The 19,387-nt window shown below is 37.1% G+C and overlaps 1 protein-coding gene, 1 long non-coding RNA gene and 1 pseudogene across 2 annotated transcripts; all 3 read left to right on the top strand.

Annotated features, from left to right (window-relative positions):
• Nucleotides 1-23: 23 nt before the first annotated feature.
• LOC116127394 (gibberellin 20-oxidase-like protein) lies at nucleotides 24-1,978 on the top strand. The gene is made up of 2 exons (XM_031413039.1): nucleotides 24-1,067; nucleotides 1,160-1,978. Exons 1-2 carry the CDS (start codon nucleotides 712-714, stop codon nucleotides 1,755-1,757), a joined length of 954 nt encoding a protein of 317 aa, XP_031268899.1. The 5' UTR covers nucleotides 24-711; the 3' UTR covers nucleotides 1,758-1,978.
• A 4,892-nt stretch (nucleotides 1,979-6,870) lies between these two features.
• LOC116127381 lies at nucleotides 6,871-9,740 on the top strand (annotated as a pseudogene).
• A 707-nt stretch (nucleotides 9,741-10,447) lies between these two features.
• On the top strand, nucleotides 10,448-13,978 carry LOC116127398. Its single transcript, XR_004127601.1, has 4 exons — nucleotides 10,448-10,484; nucleotides 10,662-11,444; nucleotides 12,206-13,385; nucleotides 13,479-13,978. It is a non-coding gene; the product is annotated as an uncharacterized LOC116127398 (long non-coding RNA).
• Nucleotides 13,979-19,387: the final 5,409 nt, after the last annotated feature.

Raw genomic sequence — 19,387 nt, 5'->3', positions numbered from 1 at the left:
AATTTTTTGTTAGCTCAATTTTATGCTATATTTCTGACCACATCGGTTTTTAATCAATGGTTTTTCGTTTGAGTCTTTTGCTATATTTATATGAAAATTGTGTTTTATATTTTCAAGCCTAGTGAGAATTGTGTAGCTGATGTGAATTTGTGACTTCACCATCAAAATTTTGTTAGCCAGAACTGAGCAATGTTTAATTCTTGCTTGAGCAACCTGGTGTCTCTTGATTCTTCTTGAAATAGTGGGTTTTGACAGCTTCAGTGTTGTGATACTATCATCGTTGCCGTCACTCAGTGGTTCTAATTTTTATATATGGTAGCAGTAGTATCAACAACAATTAGCAGAGATGACTATGTTGTCGATTATGGGTTGTGGTCTCCACCATCATAGTGATTCTGGTATATTTTAAATTTGATTTACCATTAGTAGTGTTGACTAAGATAGGCACAATCACCTGTCTCTTTGCATTGCTATACCGGACCAATCCTAATTGTAAAGATGTGTTCAGATTTGCATGGAAAACGCATACATATCTTGTAATAATTAGTGGCAGACAACAGTGATTATGATACACTTTAGAAAAAAGTTTAATTCGAAAATTGAGCTTATAAACTTTTATATAAGTTCTACCAATCTCCCCTTTCTCTATGTAGCCTTATTACTAAATTTTGAACAGTAGATAGAAAACTATTCCAATTTTCCTGTTTAATTATGTCACAATTGCAGATTTCTGTTGAGCTTCCTGTGCTAGATTTATCCCAACCAGTGCATCCCTCTTTTTTGTCTACCCTTTCTAGAGCTTGTCAAGAATGGGGTTTTTTTTATGTCACCAACCACGGTATCTCCCAAAACATGTTTGACAAAGTTTGTGCATTTTCCAAGCACATGTTTAGTAATCCCTCAGATACCAAGCTCAAGCTTGGTCCATTTTCATGCATTAAAACCTGCACTCCATATTTTATAGCTTCGCCTTATTTTGAGAGCCTTAGAGTGTCTGGACCAGACTTCTTTGCCTCTGCCAAGGCTTCTGCAGACGTGCTCTTTGCTCAACAGAGTTCAGAATTTAGGTAATATACTCTTTGTTATCTTTATGCTATGGTTTTGTTGATCATTTATGTGTACTTATGTATATTTTTTTTTTCTCTATTCCATCTCTTAGCGAGATATTGAAAGAGTATGGAATCAAGATGATGGAGTTATCTAAGACAATTATAAAGATTATATTAATGAGTCTGGGAAATGGTTATGAAAGAAAGTTTTACGATGCAGAATTTATTAACTGTCATGGGTATCTAAGGTTAGTAAATTATACACCACCAGAGATGGTAGAAGAAAATCATGTTGAAGGACTTGGAATGCACACTGATATGAGTTGTATAACAGTAGTCTATCAGGATGAGATTGGTGGACTTCAGATGAGGTCTAAAGACGGGCAATGGATGGACATATGTCCATGTGAGAATTCTCTAGTTGTTAATATTGGAGATTTGTTGCAGGCTTGGAGCAATGGAAGATTAAGGTCATCTGAACATCGGGTTGTTTTAAAGCGACAAGTAAATCGCCTTTCACTGGCCTTCTTCTGGTGCTTTGAAGATAAAAAGGTGATCTTAGCACCAGAAGAAGTTGTGGGGGAAGGATCTCTTAGAATATACAAGCCCTTTGTTTGCTTGGATTATCTTAAGTTTAGAGAGAGTAATGAGGAAGGTAAATTTGAGAGAATTGCATATACAGTCAAAGATTTTGCAGGAATAAAATAGCAAGTGCAGTGTCAGCAGTCGCGCTTGTGACGCTATTAGTATTAATTGAAGTGTTTTGACTTCCAATGGAACATTACAATGAGAACAGGAGAGAAAAGTTAGATGGGTCGAGATGTGATTGATGTGCAAGAAAGAATTTGTCCCTTGAAGGATTCTAATAAGTACTATAAAGTGATGGTACAAATATACAGTAGAGTTGATATTCAACTTTTGTGTAGTGTGAATTGTATCCTATTAGCTTTTTCTTATCTTTTCATTTGATTTCTTGTCTCTACTTCATTGCTTTGACAAATGGGGTCTTTATAAAATAAATTCTACTTCATTCCACTCCCATTTCAGAAGCATTTACTGTTCTAGTATTCTAGAATATCAAAACCGACGTAGCTTGTTATCGTATTTTCAAAGTTAATGGGCGAAAATGGGTCCATCTTGGTGATCATTTCACCCACAAATATGGGGCCGACAGGCCACTTCCACTTCCTTTTTAAACTTTCCCGATAGTGCCGTGATTAATCATATTAAATGGCTGTGTTTATGAGAAACTAAAGGTAATAAGACAAAAATCTTTGCAGAAATCAGCGATTATTTAAGATTGTGAATTGCCATGAACTGATAGATTTAGATTCTCTGAACGAAAGGTGTCACTTCCAAATTTCCATAATTTACAAGATTACAAAAGGCCATTTCAAATGGCTGGCAAGAGAATACCCACTTTCAAAACAAACAACTGGACTGACAAAAGCGACTTAGTGCCAGATTTTCAATTTTTTCACTCTCTCTGATATAACATTAGCACACTTATCTAGATTTTCAAAATCAGGAAAAAGGGTTAATCATTGCTACTTTATTATCCTCTGTTACTGTTCCCTGCTTTTTTAAGGAGTTTTAAGTGCACTTTCTTTTTGCCGGTGGCAACTAAAACCTGTTAGCTGTAAGTGAGCTGATATTTGCCATCGGAATATCCTTTACTTTTGTCATTCTGTCTATAAAAGATTTGGTGATGCATGAACTGAAATCAGTAGTGTAGAAAAGAGGTCTTTTTGTTCACATTCCGAATTTAAGCTTAATAGTGTGTCTCACTGCATCCACAACATTAAATAATTGATTTGATTTGATTTAACAACCGACCAACTATCCCACTCTGTATCATGTGTAATTAATTACTGCCATTTTATTATTTTCTTCTTTATTTGATTATCTGGATTTGGTTTGACAATGTAATGTAATATCTGAATTCTCACTATTCAAAGAAAATATCAGTACTATATGTAGTCTGTTAACCTGCATTTAACAAACTGTTTAATCAGAGACTATATATTATATTAGGGTTTTGCTGGAATCTCGAGGGAGTCTCCATTTTTTTTTTTTTTTTTNTTTTTTTTTTCTTCCCACTTGAAGAAGGCTTTGTACATGTATATATTACTCATTTCAATAAAGAAAATCACAACTGATTACTAAAAGCTGAGAATTCTCATGGTGTCAATGCCAAAGGCAAGATCACAGGTTCAAGTCTCCGCATTGGGGATAAAAATATAATTGATGCTTCTACACACATACAACTTTAAAAATTGCACTTAAACCCCTAAAAATACAAGAAACTACCAAGTATGCCTTGCCGTTAAAATTTACACCTTGAAGGATAAAACGAAATTTGGCTCATTAGAAACTTATGATTTTTTTTTTTTTTTACATGTATATATGGCCAGTTGTGCACTGGCAATTGACGGAATGGCGCACAACTGGTCGTATATGGCCGATCGTGCGTCGGTAAAACCATTTCCGATCATGGATCATAGATCCATGGCCATTTCATGGCCAAAGATGTGGTCGTGAAATGGCCACAGAAGCCAAATCTTTAGCCTTAAAATGACGGTAGTTTTATGGTCAAATCTATGGCTTTTCACAACCACATCTTTGGCTGTGAAACAGCCATAGAAACAACCAGATCTGGTCATTTGCGGTAATAAATCTACCGAAAATAGCCTTAGCGATGTATGACTGGCCAGATCCCATTGGTCGTGTGCTATTACGGCGATTGCTGTCAGTGATCTTGGGTGGTATTTTGTTAACTTTTAAACTTTTTTGTGGTTGGAGTGTTTTAGCTAATTTCTCAAATTTAAAGGGGCTGGGTAATTGTTAGACATTTGAGGACAATTGTGTCCGAAATTATATTTAATTAAGGGCTAAATAAGTATAAAAATCAGATTACTCGATAATCTTTTAATAAGAGCCCCTAGGGAAGGTATTTGATTACCCATGACATTATCAACAGTAAACACTATTTGCAATAAAAGATACTTGTAATATTTCATTACTTACAAACCAAAGAACATAATCTTGGAAAATAAATAAAGATTACCCCCGTTATCTTGTATTACCTTGATCCAAATGTGCCTTAAGTAATAAATTTTTTGGATAGTAATACCGTTGTTCTTAAAACAATTTACATGAATTTAGCCAAAACACCCTAGCCACCCAAGACCACTGCTAGCCACCAGCCACCACTATCGGCCGCAATCTGTCATCCTCGGAACGTCCATTTCTGACCAGATACATGGATCTTGCTGGAAACAGGCAAATCCATGGATCTTCAAACTTCTTCAATAATTTTGGGGGACTACATCTCTTTGTATCAAACCATTCATCATTCCACCCTTCTTCCAACTAACATAATTGGATCCATGATTGTAGTTGTGATAATGTGGCCCCAAAATTAATTAATGCAAATCCATGGATCTGGTTGGAAAGAGTTAGATCGGCGCACAAGTAACCACATCCTACCAGTAGTACGTCGTTCATGTGATGGTGGGCTGCGGTTGGCAGTGGTGGCCGACGGCTAGTAGTGGTCTTGGGTGGTTGGGGTGTTTTATTAAATTTTAAACTTTTATTATGGCTAAGATGTTTTAGTTAAATTCTCAAATATAGGGAGTTAAAAATAATAATCCAAATAATAATAATGGTGTGTTTGGCTTATTATTTCTGCCCATATTTCCAATCCTATTCTCCAAATAATGTTTGACATATTATTCCAGAAATATTATCCTATTTTTTAATTACTTTTAGACCCCATAAGGTTATTAATTTCATTAAATACCTCTTGAAAAAAGTTTAAAAACTAACAACGACCAGAACTTGCTGGTAATTCACCGGATCTAGCCGTCGTTGACTGTCAACGATAGCCAAATCTTGGCCATCGTTGATCGACAACGACGGCCAAAGATGGCATTCTTTGGCCTTTTTCTGCCGTGACGGCCACATATGGCCATAGATCTGTGGTGGATCTAGTCAGAAAAGGCCATAGCGATGCCATACCGACCAGATCCGGCCGGTATGTGTCGTTACAAAATTTTTCGGCTAGATTCCGACGGTAGTGGTCGGAATCTAGCACTGCGGGTGGTGGGGGTCTTTTTGTCATTTTACAATATTTTTATATATTGGGGTATTTATTAAATTAGCAAACTTAGGGGTTTTTTTATAAATTTTTAAATTTTACCTTGTAATACTCTCATATTCAATTATCCAATACTATCTTTAAAATCCTATCCAAAATAATAAACCAAACGCATATTATTATTATTATAATATTAAAAAAAGAAGGATAATTCAATTAAAAGCTTTTTTCATAATTCTTTTATTCCAGTCTAATCAAACATATTTAATATAATATTTCAAACATTCAAGGTAATCTATCTTTTTATTAATATAATATTTCCAATAGTTCAACATTCTCTAAACCAAATGTCTAAACTCCCACATCCCTTAACTTATGAGATATATGCCTTGTAAGATTGGTATGATCAAGATTTATGCTTTTTCATCAAACCCACCAAACTACATAAAATTAATGTAATCCATTATATATATTATGCCAGTAATTTGGGGGGGGGGGGGGGGGGGGGGGGGGGGGGGGGGGGGGGGGTGGTGGGTGGACAAACTATTATAGCATATACGATGGAAGTGGGGATATGCTTTTAAAAGTTAGCTGTCTTCATAAAGAAAGGATAAGCATATTTCCCTAAGTTGTTGAAAAGAATATTTATACTTAAATTCTTATACATATTTCACTATTTCCTCAATAAAAATTGGTATGCTATATCAAATAAATACAATCTTTAAATTTATGTGAGATTTTAATAAATAAACTCACAAAAGAATTGGAGGCCAAAAGTAGTCTCACTATAGTCATATTTAATTATTATTAATCTTTTTAGTTCATGTTTTAATTATAGACTAGAAATAAAAATCTAACTTTTAAAATTTTGTATTGTGTGTATTTGAAAAAATGAGCCGAGAATAAATTTTGGGTACAAATAACCTATCCCAAAATTGAAATTTATGTGAAATAATATTTACACTATAAAAATTAAGATTTTATGGATTTTAAAATATTTATTAATTTTAAAAAAAGTAGATTTGTATACAATTAAAATTAAAGAGTATGCTACATTTATCACTTCTTTTATACATATTCATTACATTATAATACAATGTCACAACCACTAAATTTTTAATTATTTTAAATTTTTAATATTATAATAGAATTTATGTGATTGTGATTATATCATATCATAATATAATGAAAATGATGTAAAAGAATGGTATAAATATCACATCATAATGTAATAAAATGGTGTAAAAGAGTGTATAAATATAACATTACTCTAAATTAAATTTAACTGTATGAATTTACACCCTAACTAACCGTCTATTTCTGGTTGGCATCATGAAGGCCAGCCCGGCACGTGTGTAAGCGCGTAAGAATAGCTTTCCTTTATTCTGCTTGAAACAAAAGCTAACTCAACCACGATTCGAACCTAACCTGAGGCCAAACCTAACTATAGTTAAATACCTACCAAATACTTGCAAACCAAACGCTGATACATTACATCGAATCAAAAGCAAATTTTGGTCAAACGCACGGCTAGAACATTACACGTGTACGGATAGATCTAATCTCAACCGCCCCAACCCCTCTAATTGGTAGGTTAAAATTAGGGTTAGCTTTGCCCCTTTCCTCACACAAAAAACACAACATCCTTATCTTCTCTGTTTTTCCTCCTCAAAATCTAATTTCTCTTCGATTTTCTTAGTTCCCTTTCTCGGATCTGCAGCCATGGAGATGGAACGCGTAACAGAGTTTCCTCTCACGCATTGGATCGTCGGCCGCGAAAGCGGGCGCGTCTGGGCTGGGACGTGCCTCAGGCACCGAAGGTATCATCTTTGATTTTCAAGATCCTATTTTTGTGTTTGATTTTATGTGTTTTCTTCTAGTTTTGACCGATCTAGTTATTTTTTGTAAACTAGGTGATCTTTATTGATGTTTCAGATAAGGTTTGGTCTAATTGAATGATGCGTGTTATGCGTTCTCAGATCTTATGTATAGAGATAATTCTTTGTTCCTTTTGGTTATTATCATCTTTATTGCTGATTAAATCTATTCTGAGATCCGTTTTCTTTGTGTTTGAGAGGAATTTTTATTGTATATCTCTTTTTATTGTTCACCCGGATAGATCGTAATTATGAATGTCGTAATTTTGAATGGTCCAAATTTCTTTATATGAATTTAGTTTGGAGGATACATATTTTCATGATCTGTCTATCGCTTTGATGACAGATTTATTAGATATGAGTTTTTGATTATGTGGGGATCGTTCTTCTAAGTCATCTGTGAATCAGACTAATCATTAAAATTTTTTACAAGTCAAGTGTTCAGCTAGAACCATATTGCGAGCTGGTTGTCTTCCTTAAATATGTTCATCTTATGCCTTGTTTTATATGTTTGATTTGTTTTATGCACTGAGGTTCTTTTTCTGTGCTAATTATCAATGAGTTTTGGCTTCAAATGACTGAAGTTGGTAAATATCCAAGGGTAGCATTAAGGGAGCACAGATTTGTTATAACTTTTGAGTGGTACATGAAATGAATGGCTCTGTGTAGGCTCAGGTAGGATTATTTTGTGGACAAGATGTTGGGAATGTAACAAGCTTTGCACCTTCAAGAGCTCCCTCAGACTATACCACTAGTTCTCTATTTGTAAAGAGTGTGGCTCGAAATGGTTCTCCCCCATGGCGTGAGGGATGACAAAGATGGCCATTACAGTTTGCGCTTGGAGATAGTTTAACTTCACGCTGTAATTACACTTTACCATCGTTGTCTCAATTAATGAATAATCAGTTAAAATAAGTTTCACATATCTGTGATTTTCATTTCTGTAGTTTGGTGTTTTTTGATTTATATATTTCAAATAAGGGACCTATTTATTATTTTGACACATGAGTTTTCAGTATTTTTATTTCATATATGTGTTGTTCCTGTGCATGTAATCAGAGAAAAGGGATTTGATTTGTCATGTTTTGACTTGTAGAGTTTACTAATTTCTGATTACTATAATTTCCTTTCTGTTATTTCAGATAAGATTCACAGCAAAATGGGTGAAGGTATGTTTGTGCAACAGAATTCACACCTGTATATCATAGTTTATTGTTCATCTGTATGATGTAAGGTTCTTTCCAATCCTCTTTGTACAGGAACCTTTGGTCAGGTTTTAGAATGCTGGGACCGGGAAAGGAAAGAAATGGTTCCATCAAAATTGTTCGTGGAATCAAGAAATACCGTGAAGCAGCAATGATTGAAATTGAGGTTCTGCAACAACTTGCAAAACATGACAAAGGCGGCAATCGGTGAGCAGTTTGTTTAGTTGCAACCCATCCTGCCATTGCTGGATGCATAACAACATTTGCTAAATTTTATGCAAAGGTTAAATGGGTTTATTCCTTGCAGTTGTGTGCAAATACGGAAGGTTTGACTATCGTAACCATATCTGTATTGTAAGTATATGATTGATTTGTAATAGATTGATTTCCCCAATTTACACATAATTGGGGGTTAAGATTCTTGGATGTATTCAAATGGTTTCAACAGGTGTTTGAGAAGCTTGGACCTAGCTTATACGATTTTCTACGGAAAAAACAATTATCGCTCATTTCCCATTGATCTAGTCCGTGAGATTGGCAGACAACTGTTGGAATGTATAGCATGTGTGTAGTAAATACTTAAGCTAGTTTCTCTCAAATCCGTCATGCATTTCCTTTTTTCTTCCCCCCCATGGAGTCTAATAACTATATATCTTATTTAAGATTAATCTAATCATAAATATTATAAAAAAGTTAACCTAATTTTTTATTCTAGGTGAATAGATGTTCAAAAGTAAAATGTCATCTATGTTATACAATAATGTTGCTAATGTTGTTCATTTGATTCGTATTTGCAGTCATGCATGATCTATCTCTGATACATACTGATTTGAAGCCTGAGAATGTACTGTTAGTTTCTTCGGAGTACAGTAAGGTTCTGATTACAAGGTATTCTTGGAGTCCTTTTCTTTTCTCGCTCTTTCTCTTTACCCCACGAGTCTGAATTTCATATTTGCATATCCCTCTATCCCAAATTATATTATTACTTATTCTTCTAACTGCTCCTGAATATGCAGGGTTCTTCCCGCTCGCAAAGGAAGTTTTACTATAAAAGAGTTCCAAAGTCGAGTGCTATTAAGGTGATAGATTTTGGTAGCACAACTTATGAACGCCAAGATCAGAACTACATGTATTCACACGGCATTATCGTGCACGGAGGTTATCCTTGGTAAAAAGATTCATTTGTACCTTTCTTTGGTTGTGAAGATTTTCTCTGTTCAGTAGATTGAGCACACACCTTTATTTAATGATCTTCTAGGCCTGGGGTGGAGTTATCCATGTGATATATGGAGTGTGTGGCTGCATCTTGGTGGAGTTATGCACGGTCAGTCTATTTTAGTTTGTTCTTGGAATGTTGACGATTCAAGTGTGATTGAACATTTTATAGAGCTTCTGGTACCTTTCCACAGGGGGAGCGTTGTTTCAAACTCATGAGAATTTGGAGCACCTTGCAATGATGGAGCGGGTCCTTGGTCCCTTGCCATCACAAATGTTAAAGAGAGTAGAGTGAGTGAAATTTTGCCCCATCTTTTGTAGTTTGGTCCATCATTGCAATTCTTTATAAATATTAATTAAAAGTATTCTTTTTACCATGGATCATATCAGCCGACATGCAGAGAAGTATGTCAGAAGGGGTAAGTTGGACTGGCCAGAAGGTGCAACCTCAAGGGATAGCATGAAAGCTGTGTTGAAGCTTCCTCGCCTTCAGGTTTGTACCTTGTTTACATTATGTCACATTTTAAGGGCCCATAATCTTGTTGATCTGGTCATAAACTGTGTTCATCTTCGGATTGTTTCAGAACCTAATAATGCAGCATGTGGACCATTCAGCTGGGGATCTCATACATCTTATGCAAGACTGCTTAGGTATGACCCCATGGACAGACTAACAGCCCGTGATGCCCTCAGGCATCCATTCTTTTTCTAGGGATCATTTGAGGAGATGAGCGAGAACCCTGTGAAGCCTGGTGTGATTCAGTTGAGTGCTAGTAGTGGGGTGGCCAGAAGCAACTTATTATAGTTTCGTGTGCCAAGTATCTCAAGTGTGCTTCTGCTTCTGCTGCTTGACTGTCTGGCCTTCTTCCCAGTTTGAAGGAAGGCTGCGTCTGTAAATATTCCTCAACACCAAAAGCTTTCTGGATGCTCTGTACATGTGAGCTAGATTTTAGCGTGATGTTCTAATGAAAATTTGAGACTAACCAAAGGGTACCACAGAATTTTGCGACTGGAGAATTAGTTTTTACTGATGATTCATGTAATGCTCTCTTAAGTTTAATTTGGCCTCTTTCTTGCTGTATTCACATTTTTATTATTTTTAATTTTCTTGTCATTTATATCGTTCACTTGTGGTTAGTCGTCTAATTATCTTTTAGTAGGCATCCTGAATGCGCTAATATCATTTTAGGCAGATTGCTGATCCGTCTCAAACAAGGCGGAAGGCCTTGTCTGAATTATTGTAGGTGGAAGGCCTTGTCCGAGTTATTGTTCCTTGGTAACGATCGAAGAAATTATTTGATTGCTAAGATATGACTGACCAAAAATACGCTTTATAAAGGAGAAATTTTTGGCTGGAACGGTTGCAATGATTTTTGGCTTTCTATCCTTAGATGAATCAAGTGGCTCGTGAATTGGCTTGATTCGACTCGAATGAAGGCTCATCAAGAGCTCGGCTCGACTTGATTTGTGAAGGGATTGTGAGCTAAGTTCGATCACTGCTTGGCTTGATTTGTGAAGGGATTGTGAGCTAAGTTCGATCACTGCTTGGCTTGATTTGTGAAGGGGTTATGAGCTAAGTTTGATCACTGCTTGGCTTGGCTCGATGGTTCACAAGTCGAATTTGGCTCGAGTTAGAAAGAGTTATAGTGAGGGTTTTTTAAACTATTGGGGGCTACAAAAAATTTGCAGTTATTAAGCATAATAGTTTTAAAATGACAAATTCCCCACCTTGTAAAACTTGGTAAAACATGATAATTTACCCATTTGAACAAAATCCCTAAATTGAAACAATCCCGCCCAAAATTGACAAATCCCAATCAACTTGCATGCTGTCCACTGTTATTGCTGACAACGTCACCTATTACAACCATTCTCTTTGTCGCTATCGTTTCGCCATTTTCGTTAGCCTCCAAGTTCTCTTCGTCACTGTCTACTTCTCCTCTTGCTGTCGACGAGCCCGTTGTCCTCTCGTCCTTCTCACTGCCAGTAACTCAATAAGGTATTATTTTGGTCCATATTTCTTCTTTGTTTTTCCCAATATGACTACATACATTGAAATGTCAAATGTGTAATGTGTTTGTGCTGTGGACTGTTGCGTTTGTGAGTTGTGTTGACTGTTGAGGATTATTGACATGTGCCTGTGATGTTGCATTTGTTTGGCATTTGGGTGTATTGAGGATTATTGAAATGTGTAATGTGTTTGTGCTGTAGAGTGTGGACTTTGCTGTTGAGGATTGTTGGGCATTCGTGTGTGTTGAGGATTATTGAAATGTGTTTGTGTTGTGGACTGTGTTGTTGAGGATTGTTGCGTTTTATATGACACTCTTCATCCAAGCACCATGTTGTCCAAGCAAATTTCACAATAACAGCTACATGGTTGGAAAGGATAAACCAAATGCACTTGGGGCAATTTCACAATATTGCACTTGGTTTTGTTTCTCACGGTTGGCACTTGACAGTTTAGTTTGGTTCCAATTATTTCATCCTAAAAGATTGCTTGTCTAGCTAATATTTGAACATATAGTTCTAAATTTTTTAGGAGTCACTCCACATATTTCCAACATTCCATCTAGTAACATTCTATGATTCAACTTTACCTCCACATATTCTAATTTATTGCTAAATTAATTCTAGATTTGTAGTGGCCATATCTTGCGTTTTTGGACTATTTTATAGCTGGATTTATTTGATTTCATCAGGGATGTTCCATCAAATATCAATAAGAAAAGCTAACCCCTTTGTTTTTATTTTGTATTATAGGTTTGGAAATGGACGACAGTATCTCAAGTAGCCATACAGAGCAAGATACAATTACAATTACAATTACACCAGGCAATAAGCGTACCTTGAATGAGACCACTACAAATACGGAACACAGTGTTAGTAGCCCAGATAATGGTGGGCAGAATGACAATCCAATTCAAAGGAAAAAGAGAGCTAAAACATCAGTGGTTTATACAAAGTTTAAGGAGGTGGTTCTCTCAGGGGGTACAAAAAAGGCAGAGTGTATCCATTGCAAAGCCAAGCTGTTTATTAATGCCACCAGAAGCACCACCCAGTTTTTAATAGATATTTAAAATGGTGTTCAAAGAGAATAGCTTTCATGAGGCAACAACACATTACTTTTCCCTTGTCGGTTTCGATGCTGGAACTTTTGTTTTACCTACTTTAAGTGAAAAGTTCGACATGATGAAGATGAGGGAACTTATCGCCCATTGGGTGCTTATGCACGAGCATCCATTTTTAGTTGTGGAGGAAGAGAGCTTGAACAATATGATAAAGTATGAGATTCTTGAATGGAGTCCGGTTTCTCGCCATACCCGCAAAAATGATTGTATGAAGGTCTATGAGAGTGAGAAAGTGAAGTTAAAGACGTTGAAGAATGTGACAAAGATTAGTGGGCCTTCCCCAAGCTGTATTCTGAGTTAGAAGCTCGTGCAAATACTGTAACTGTTCGGGATGCACTGTATGAGCTATATGGAGAGTATGTTGAAGCTAATAAAGCTTCTACTATTTCCCGTGGGCCTCCAGTAGTAGGGGATGAAGTTGGAGCTATTGGTGAGGAGGCAATGGTTGCAGGAGCCACGAGTTGGGATGATTTTAGCAATTTTTTGGATGCGGTGGAGACTGTTGAGCCAAGTAAGTCTGAGCTAGACCGTTATTTGGGATAGGGGTGTCATATATGCATGGGGGGGATTGTGAGGCATTCAATGCTTTACAATGGTGGAAGACAAATTCAACCAAGTACCTTATATTGTCTACGATGGCTCATGAGATACTAGCCATCCTAATCACTACGGTTGCTTTAGAGTTTGCATTCAGTGTTGGGAGTAGGGTTGTTAACAGTTATCGAGCTTCTTTGTCTCTCGACACGGTGGAAATGCTCTTATGTGGATGTGATTGGTGTCGATCTTTGAACAGAGTGAAGAAAAGGTGCAAAGTAAGTTCATTGATTTTATTTTTAGTGCAATTCAATATTTACAATTACTTTATGTTAATCTAAACTTAATTTTTATTTCTTATTTCATTTCAGAAAGAGTAGGACCTCTTGGAGATTGTTCTTCCTATCATGTCAATTGACGGGAATCAGTAGATTGTTTGATTCCCCTGCATGTCATTGGTTGTGGCAGCAGGATTGTGCAAGTTTGACTTAATTGATTTTTTTGTTTGGGTTCGCATATTCATCTTTATTTACTTATGTTCTTAATTGATTTTTTGTTTGCAAGAGTGGGGCGAGAATGGTTTTGGGATGTAGCTACCCAACATACACCATTTTTTTTTTTTTTTTATGAAACATTATATTTTGATGTTTTGGGATTAAATTTGTATATAGTCCCCTTTTTGTTTTGATTAAAGATGAATTAAATAAAGTGAACCAAACAAAAAATTTAGTTCACTTCACTTAATTTGTTGAAACAAAACCAATATGGTAAATGGTAAATAGTATGATGAAATGATCACATGTGGAGATTGAGTTGTTTGCCAAATACGTGCGGGTTTACTTGTGTTTGTCAAATAGTTTGTGACATTGAAACGGAATATACTATACATGTAGGTCCAACATTTTTTTATGTTTATTTTATTATGAGATTTAGTTGTTTTAATGTATAGGATAGAAAGTGGGTTGAATACCATGAAAAACCAGGTCTGATTTAATTAAAAAATTTGCCTGTTTTTGTAATGGCTTGTGAGCCGCTCGAACTCAGCTCGTTAAGCCTACTCACGAGCCAAGCTCGCTTCCCCCCTTAACCGGTCACGAGTTCGAGTCGAGCCAGTTATCAACGACTTGGCTCGGCTTGGACTTGTTTATCCCTTTATCCCCTCACGAGCCAAGCTCGTTCAGTCAAATACTCAGCTTGGCTCGACTCGTTAACAGTCTTGTGTACGGTGGAATTGGTACCATTGGACCGGATTCAACTGTCGCTCATTTCCATTCATTCCCTGTTTCACCAGTTTTGACTAATACATTTTTCTATTTTAAAATATTTAATTCTAGTTAAAAAAAAATTCATCCAAAGTTTAATACCCCATAAGTCTAAAATTCATCAAATATTTCGTATTAATGATAAACAATAAAAATAATCTCACCTATTACTTCTATCAACGAAAAAATATTTTAAATTCATTCCCATATTACCTACAACAAACCATTGTTTTAAAATTCAGTCTGGTCTGACCGGTTTGATCCAGACTTGGTTGGTGAGCTGGGTCAGGAGAGCCTAAAAATTAGGGGGCGGGGGGTCATTTCACCCGGGGTTGGATCGGTGGTACTGTAGTAACCAGTCAATTCGACCGGTTTTTCCCAAAAACCAGGTTAAAATAACACCCCCCCTTTTATGTTCCTAAACCTGATTTCCCACCGGTTTTTCCCCAAAATCTTCATACCATCGAGCCCTAACCCATTTTTACATCTTCTATTTGCGGTTTCATCTTTTTATTGTAGATCAGCTCATCTTCTTCGTCAGCTCCAACTCACCTTTGTTAGGTACCGTCGATCTCTTCCTTTCATCTCTTTTTAACTTCTTCATTTCATCTCTCATTTCCAATCCACTTCTACAATAGCCTAGTGCCTACAACCTTGTTTCATCAAAGGTGGAGGCTTGCTTTCATTTTCGACAACAACTCATCTTCGTTGTCAACTCCAGCTCATCTTTGTCAGGTACCGTCGATCTCTTCCTTTCTTTTGAGATTTTGATGTGCTATGGCTAGTTTAGGCTTTGGTTGAGTGAGGGCTCTTTCTGGTGATTTTGGCTTTGATATTTGTTGATGATGGTGGTGGTGGTGGTGATGGTGGACCTTGTGGTGTGTTCCGTGACTGGTTTGAGCTTTTGGTTTTGATGAAGTTATAATCTTCTTATGCTTTTAGCCACAATCTATTTTGTTGTTGTTGGTGGTAGGCTTAGTGGTGGACCTGGCGGTGGTGGTGGAGTACTTGGCGGTGGCGGAGGTGGACAATTTGAAGTTGTGAGCCATGGAAAGAATGAGCTTTTGATGCAAAGAATTCTTGGGACTCAAAATGACGGTGGCACTGTGAAATATGAATATCAGTACCAATTTTAAGATTTGATTTCTATGTTTTTTGTAAACTTTTGCCCTATTTTTGATCATCATACATATGATTAAAATACTCTTAATCAATGCTCTTTTCGCTTGTCTCTTTTACAAATCGCTAAGAATCCAAGCATGAAAGTGGAAGAATATTCCTTGATGCATTTTTTTTGGTTGCCCCATTGGAATTTGGATGCACTCTTGATTAATACGCCTGCTACATCTGAATTTACTAGATGTTGGCCCCAAGTGACCTTTTAATGTATTTTTGATTCTTGATATGTGACACTATCTTTATGGAATGAATGGATTGGTCTTTCCAAGGTTTGTTGTAGTATTTCTGGATTCTGAATTTTCTTTTACCGATGTCACTAGTTGAACCAGCAGTTGATTGAACTGGTCAACCTGGGACTTGGTCAATTTTTCGGGTTTCATCCCAAGTCGATTTCTGGAACATTGTGACAAACCAACAGAAGGTGGAGAATAGAGGAGGGTTGGTAGGTGGGAAGAAGGCCTCGTTATAGCCAACTAGCATTATTGAATGTGATTGGCCAATCATAGGTTGGCTAGGCCCAGGTTGTGAAATCTTCTATTATTGCGTGGCAGACCGGGGGGGGGGGGGGGGGGGGGGGGGGGGTGTAGGAAGGGGGGAATGGTGTGGTCCTTAATGTTTTGTAACTTTTAATTGTGGATTTTGTGAGTATTTTCTATAACTACTAGTGTCTTTTTAAACAAGGTTTGTATTAAGGGGAGATTAAGTTGAGAGACTTTACGGTTGGTGTAGTTTTTTACTTTTTGTTGCATAATATTATATATGAGTTAAATTGATAAGATTAACCTTTTCGTATTACGTTAAAAATCATAATTTGAAAAATGGGGATAACATTTTATGTTTTGGAGTCAATATTGTTTTGTAAAAAATTGGGGCCAAAATATAATTCAGCCACTCGTATAATGAGGAAATTTAACTCCCCAGACATCCCAAGTTTGGATTTAAAAATATAACCCTGAAAATTGGAGGTTCTTTTTTTTTTTTTTTTTTTTTTTTAAATATAAAAATTTGATGCGGCACTCTTAATTGTAACTAAACATGCAAAAAGGGGCTAGAGTCAAAAGATTGAAACCTATATGGGTAATAGTATAATTAATGGAAATTTGTTTAAATTTTGAAAATTAAAAAACTACTCCCTCCCTTCAAAATCGCTTAATCAAGCAGTATACCCAAAAAACGACTGACGAAACACCTTCCATTTCTTTGCAATTTTTGATGATAAAAGTTCCATATTTCTGGCCAATATTTGATCTTAAAGCTTTGTTACACAAAATCATGGCTAATATTCACCAAGAGGAGGAAAACCCAACCCCATTCCAAATCATAGACTCTAGTGGCGATGGCTATTCAAAGGTTGTCGAAGAAGATGCTCTGGTGGATCATTCGATAAGTGAAGGTGGTCCAGAGGTAGAGGAGACAACGACGACACAAGAACATATAGAAGAATTGGAAAATGGTTCTAAAGAGGAAGACACCAGTGAGGAGGAGGAGGCCAGTGAAGAAAGGGTATGTTTTTTACTGGTGGTTTTGAATTTAATGAAAAATTTGATTGGTTTGTGCGAATTTGGGGGATATATAGTTGATTTTATTGTTACGGTGGTTGTGGTGTTTTGTCGAGTAGTTGATAGACATCAAGGGAGTGGCTTCGTTTGGGTTCCAGAGGATAGGGGAAGGCAAGGGAAGCCATTGGGAGGTTGGAGGGCTAGAGATAGTAGGAGGTGGCGGAATAGGGGGCTGGAGGATTGCCCTGAATATTGCAGGGTTGGCCACGCACAGTTGTGCTATTCTGCCACCTCCTGCCATCCTTAGCCATCTCCAGTCATGAAACCTACCATAACAACCTCTGTAGGGCCTGCATTGGCTTCTCAGTCTCTCGAAGCAAAAACACCCACTCCTTGAGGTCCTTGAAGCCCATATCCCCCAAATTGGCAACCTATTGGTTGTTATGGTTTCCTTTTTTGCTGATATTTAGTTTATATTGATTGTACAAATTTTCTGAAAAGTAAAATTATAAAGACTATGAGTTGGAGGTTGTAAGCGATAAGGTACCGTACTTCCCCTGAGGGTGTCAGTTAGGTCGAGTTGGCAAGTTTTGATGAGAATAATGGAGATTTTAGAAGAACAAAGTAAGGGTATGGACAGATTCAAAGATAGTTGTTTAGGTCATTTTGCAGACATCGGAGAAAATTGGAAAAAGACATTCTGGGGGCAGGGAGTGCATTATATGTTGCTGTACTGAGTAAAAAGCCAAGAAAAAAAAAAAATGAAATATGGTTTGTGGTGGATGGGAAGCCATTATGTTTTGGCATGATGGAATATGCCTTGATGACAGACTTAAGATGTGGGGAATTTCCAAATGCAGAAGAGCAAGAGAGAATAACAAAGAGCAGGGCAGCTGATAACATGACTAGAAAGGTTTTGGGGGGAAGGCGTCTATTACAGGATGCGATTTAGAGGAGAGGTTAGGAGAAGATGGGTATACCTCTTCAAAGAAGTTTAAGATGTGTCTGGTATGGTTTGTGCATTCGATCCTAATGGCTTCTAACTCAGCAAAAGCTGGTAATATGTATTGGGTAAAGTTTGCAAGCAACATGGACTTCTTTAATGCTTATTCGTGAGGACGGTTATCATTTCAGCTAACCATTGACTCCCTGCGTGGAAAAGACATGGCGATAAATCATCGCCAAGCTGTCGAGAAGGAAAGACCGAGCACGTACAATCTGTTTGGCTTCCCATGGGCAATGCAGGTAAATATTAATAGCTTTTTGTTATATTTTTTTGTATTATATGTGTTTTAATTATGATATGGACTATTTTTTTACAATGTACGGTTGGATGTATGAGGCTGTCCCTGTCCTGTCTAAGGCAGGGGGCAGAAGAAGACTTCGAATGAGCAACCACAATTTTCTAGGATGTTGTGGTGGCACATCGAGAAGTGTACCCATTGGGATTACGACAAATTAGAAATGAAAATTCAAGCAGCTCAGGTAAGATGAAAGGATTAATCTTTTGAATATGCACTTGCTTTTAAATGTGTCTTAAATTTGATCGATTTTTTTCTTTTTGCAAGGAGTCGTCCGTCTCTTCCTCACCCTTATGGATAGACTGTCGAATACGAGACTTAGAAGGAGTCACGCATGTGAGTGCAGTTGTAGGGCCACTGCTTGAGAATGTTGTTGAGGTCGAGGATGATGAAGTTCCAATTGGCGGGAAGGAGGGGGAGGAGGATGAAGAAGTTCGTATGCCTCCACCCAATTGGCAAACCGGTTCAACAAGTACCACTTTGCTGAGGCGTCGGGGTCAGGAGAATGAAATGGTTGACCTTATAAACAGTCTGTTTGATAGTTTTCAACATCCGTTTATGAGAGGTTTGAGAAGATGGAAGAGCGGATGAAAAAGGTGGAGGAGAAAGTTGGTAGGGTGGAGGAGGAAGTTGGTAGGGTATTAAAAGTGGTTGCAGTGCAACCTGAGCATAAAAGAGAGAGCCGAAAGAGTATGGAAAGAAGAGAAAAACGAAGAAAAAAAATGAGAAAGTTTGTGAAAGTGGAGAAGCAAAAAAGTTTGTGAAAGTGGAGAAGCAAAAATGGAGGAGGGTAAGGAGGAAGGTGGAGGAGGGTGAGTTGGGACGCGAAGGAAGTGGGGAAGTAAAAATGGAGGAAGGCAGAGGAAGTAGGCAAGTGAAAACGGAGGAGTTAAAAGTCGATTTGTATAGGCCAATAGATGAGGAAAAGAAAAAACTCTTCTATGCCTATTATAATGATTCTAGGAGTGATGGGTGTGTGAAGTGCAAGACCGGGGATTATCCCCGGGAGTGGTTTCAAAAGATATTGACAATAGGCAGG

This window comes from Pistacia vera, unplaced genomic scaffold, assembly GCF_008641045.1.
Source record: "Pistacia vera cultivar Batoury unplaced genomic scaffold, PisVer_v2 Contig190, whole genome shotgun sequence".
Classification (NCBI taxonomy): Eukaryota; Viridiplantae; Streptophyta; class Magnoliopsida; order Sapindales; family Anacardiaceae; genus Pistacia; species Pistacia vera.
Note: the sequence above shows the minus strand (reverse complement) of the source record. Positions and strands in the feature narration are given on the sequence as shown.

Excerpts from the sequence above, each read along its gene's own strand:
- LOC116127394 (XM_031413039.1), top strand. The coding sequence starts at position 712 with ATGTCACAATTGCAGATTTCTGTTGAGCTTCCTGTGCTAGATTTATCC. Across the intron at positions 1,068-1,159 it reads CAACAGAGTTCAGAATTTAG|CGAGATATTGAAAGAGTATG; the intron begins GTAATATACTCT and ends TCCATCTCTTAG.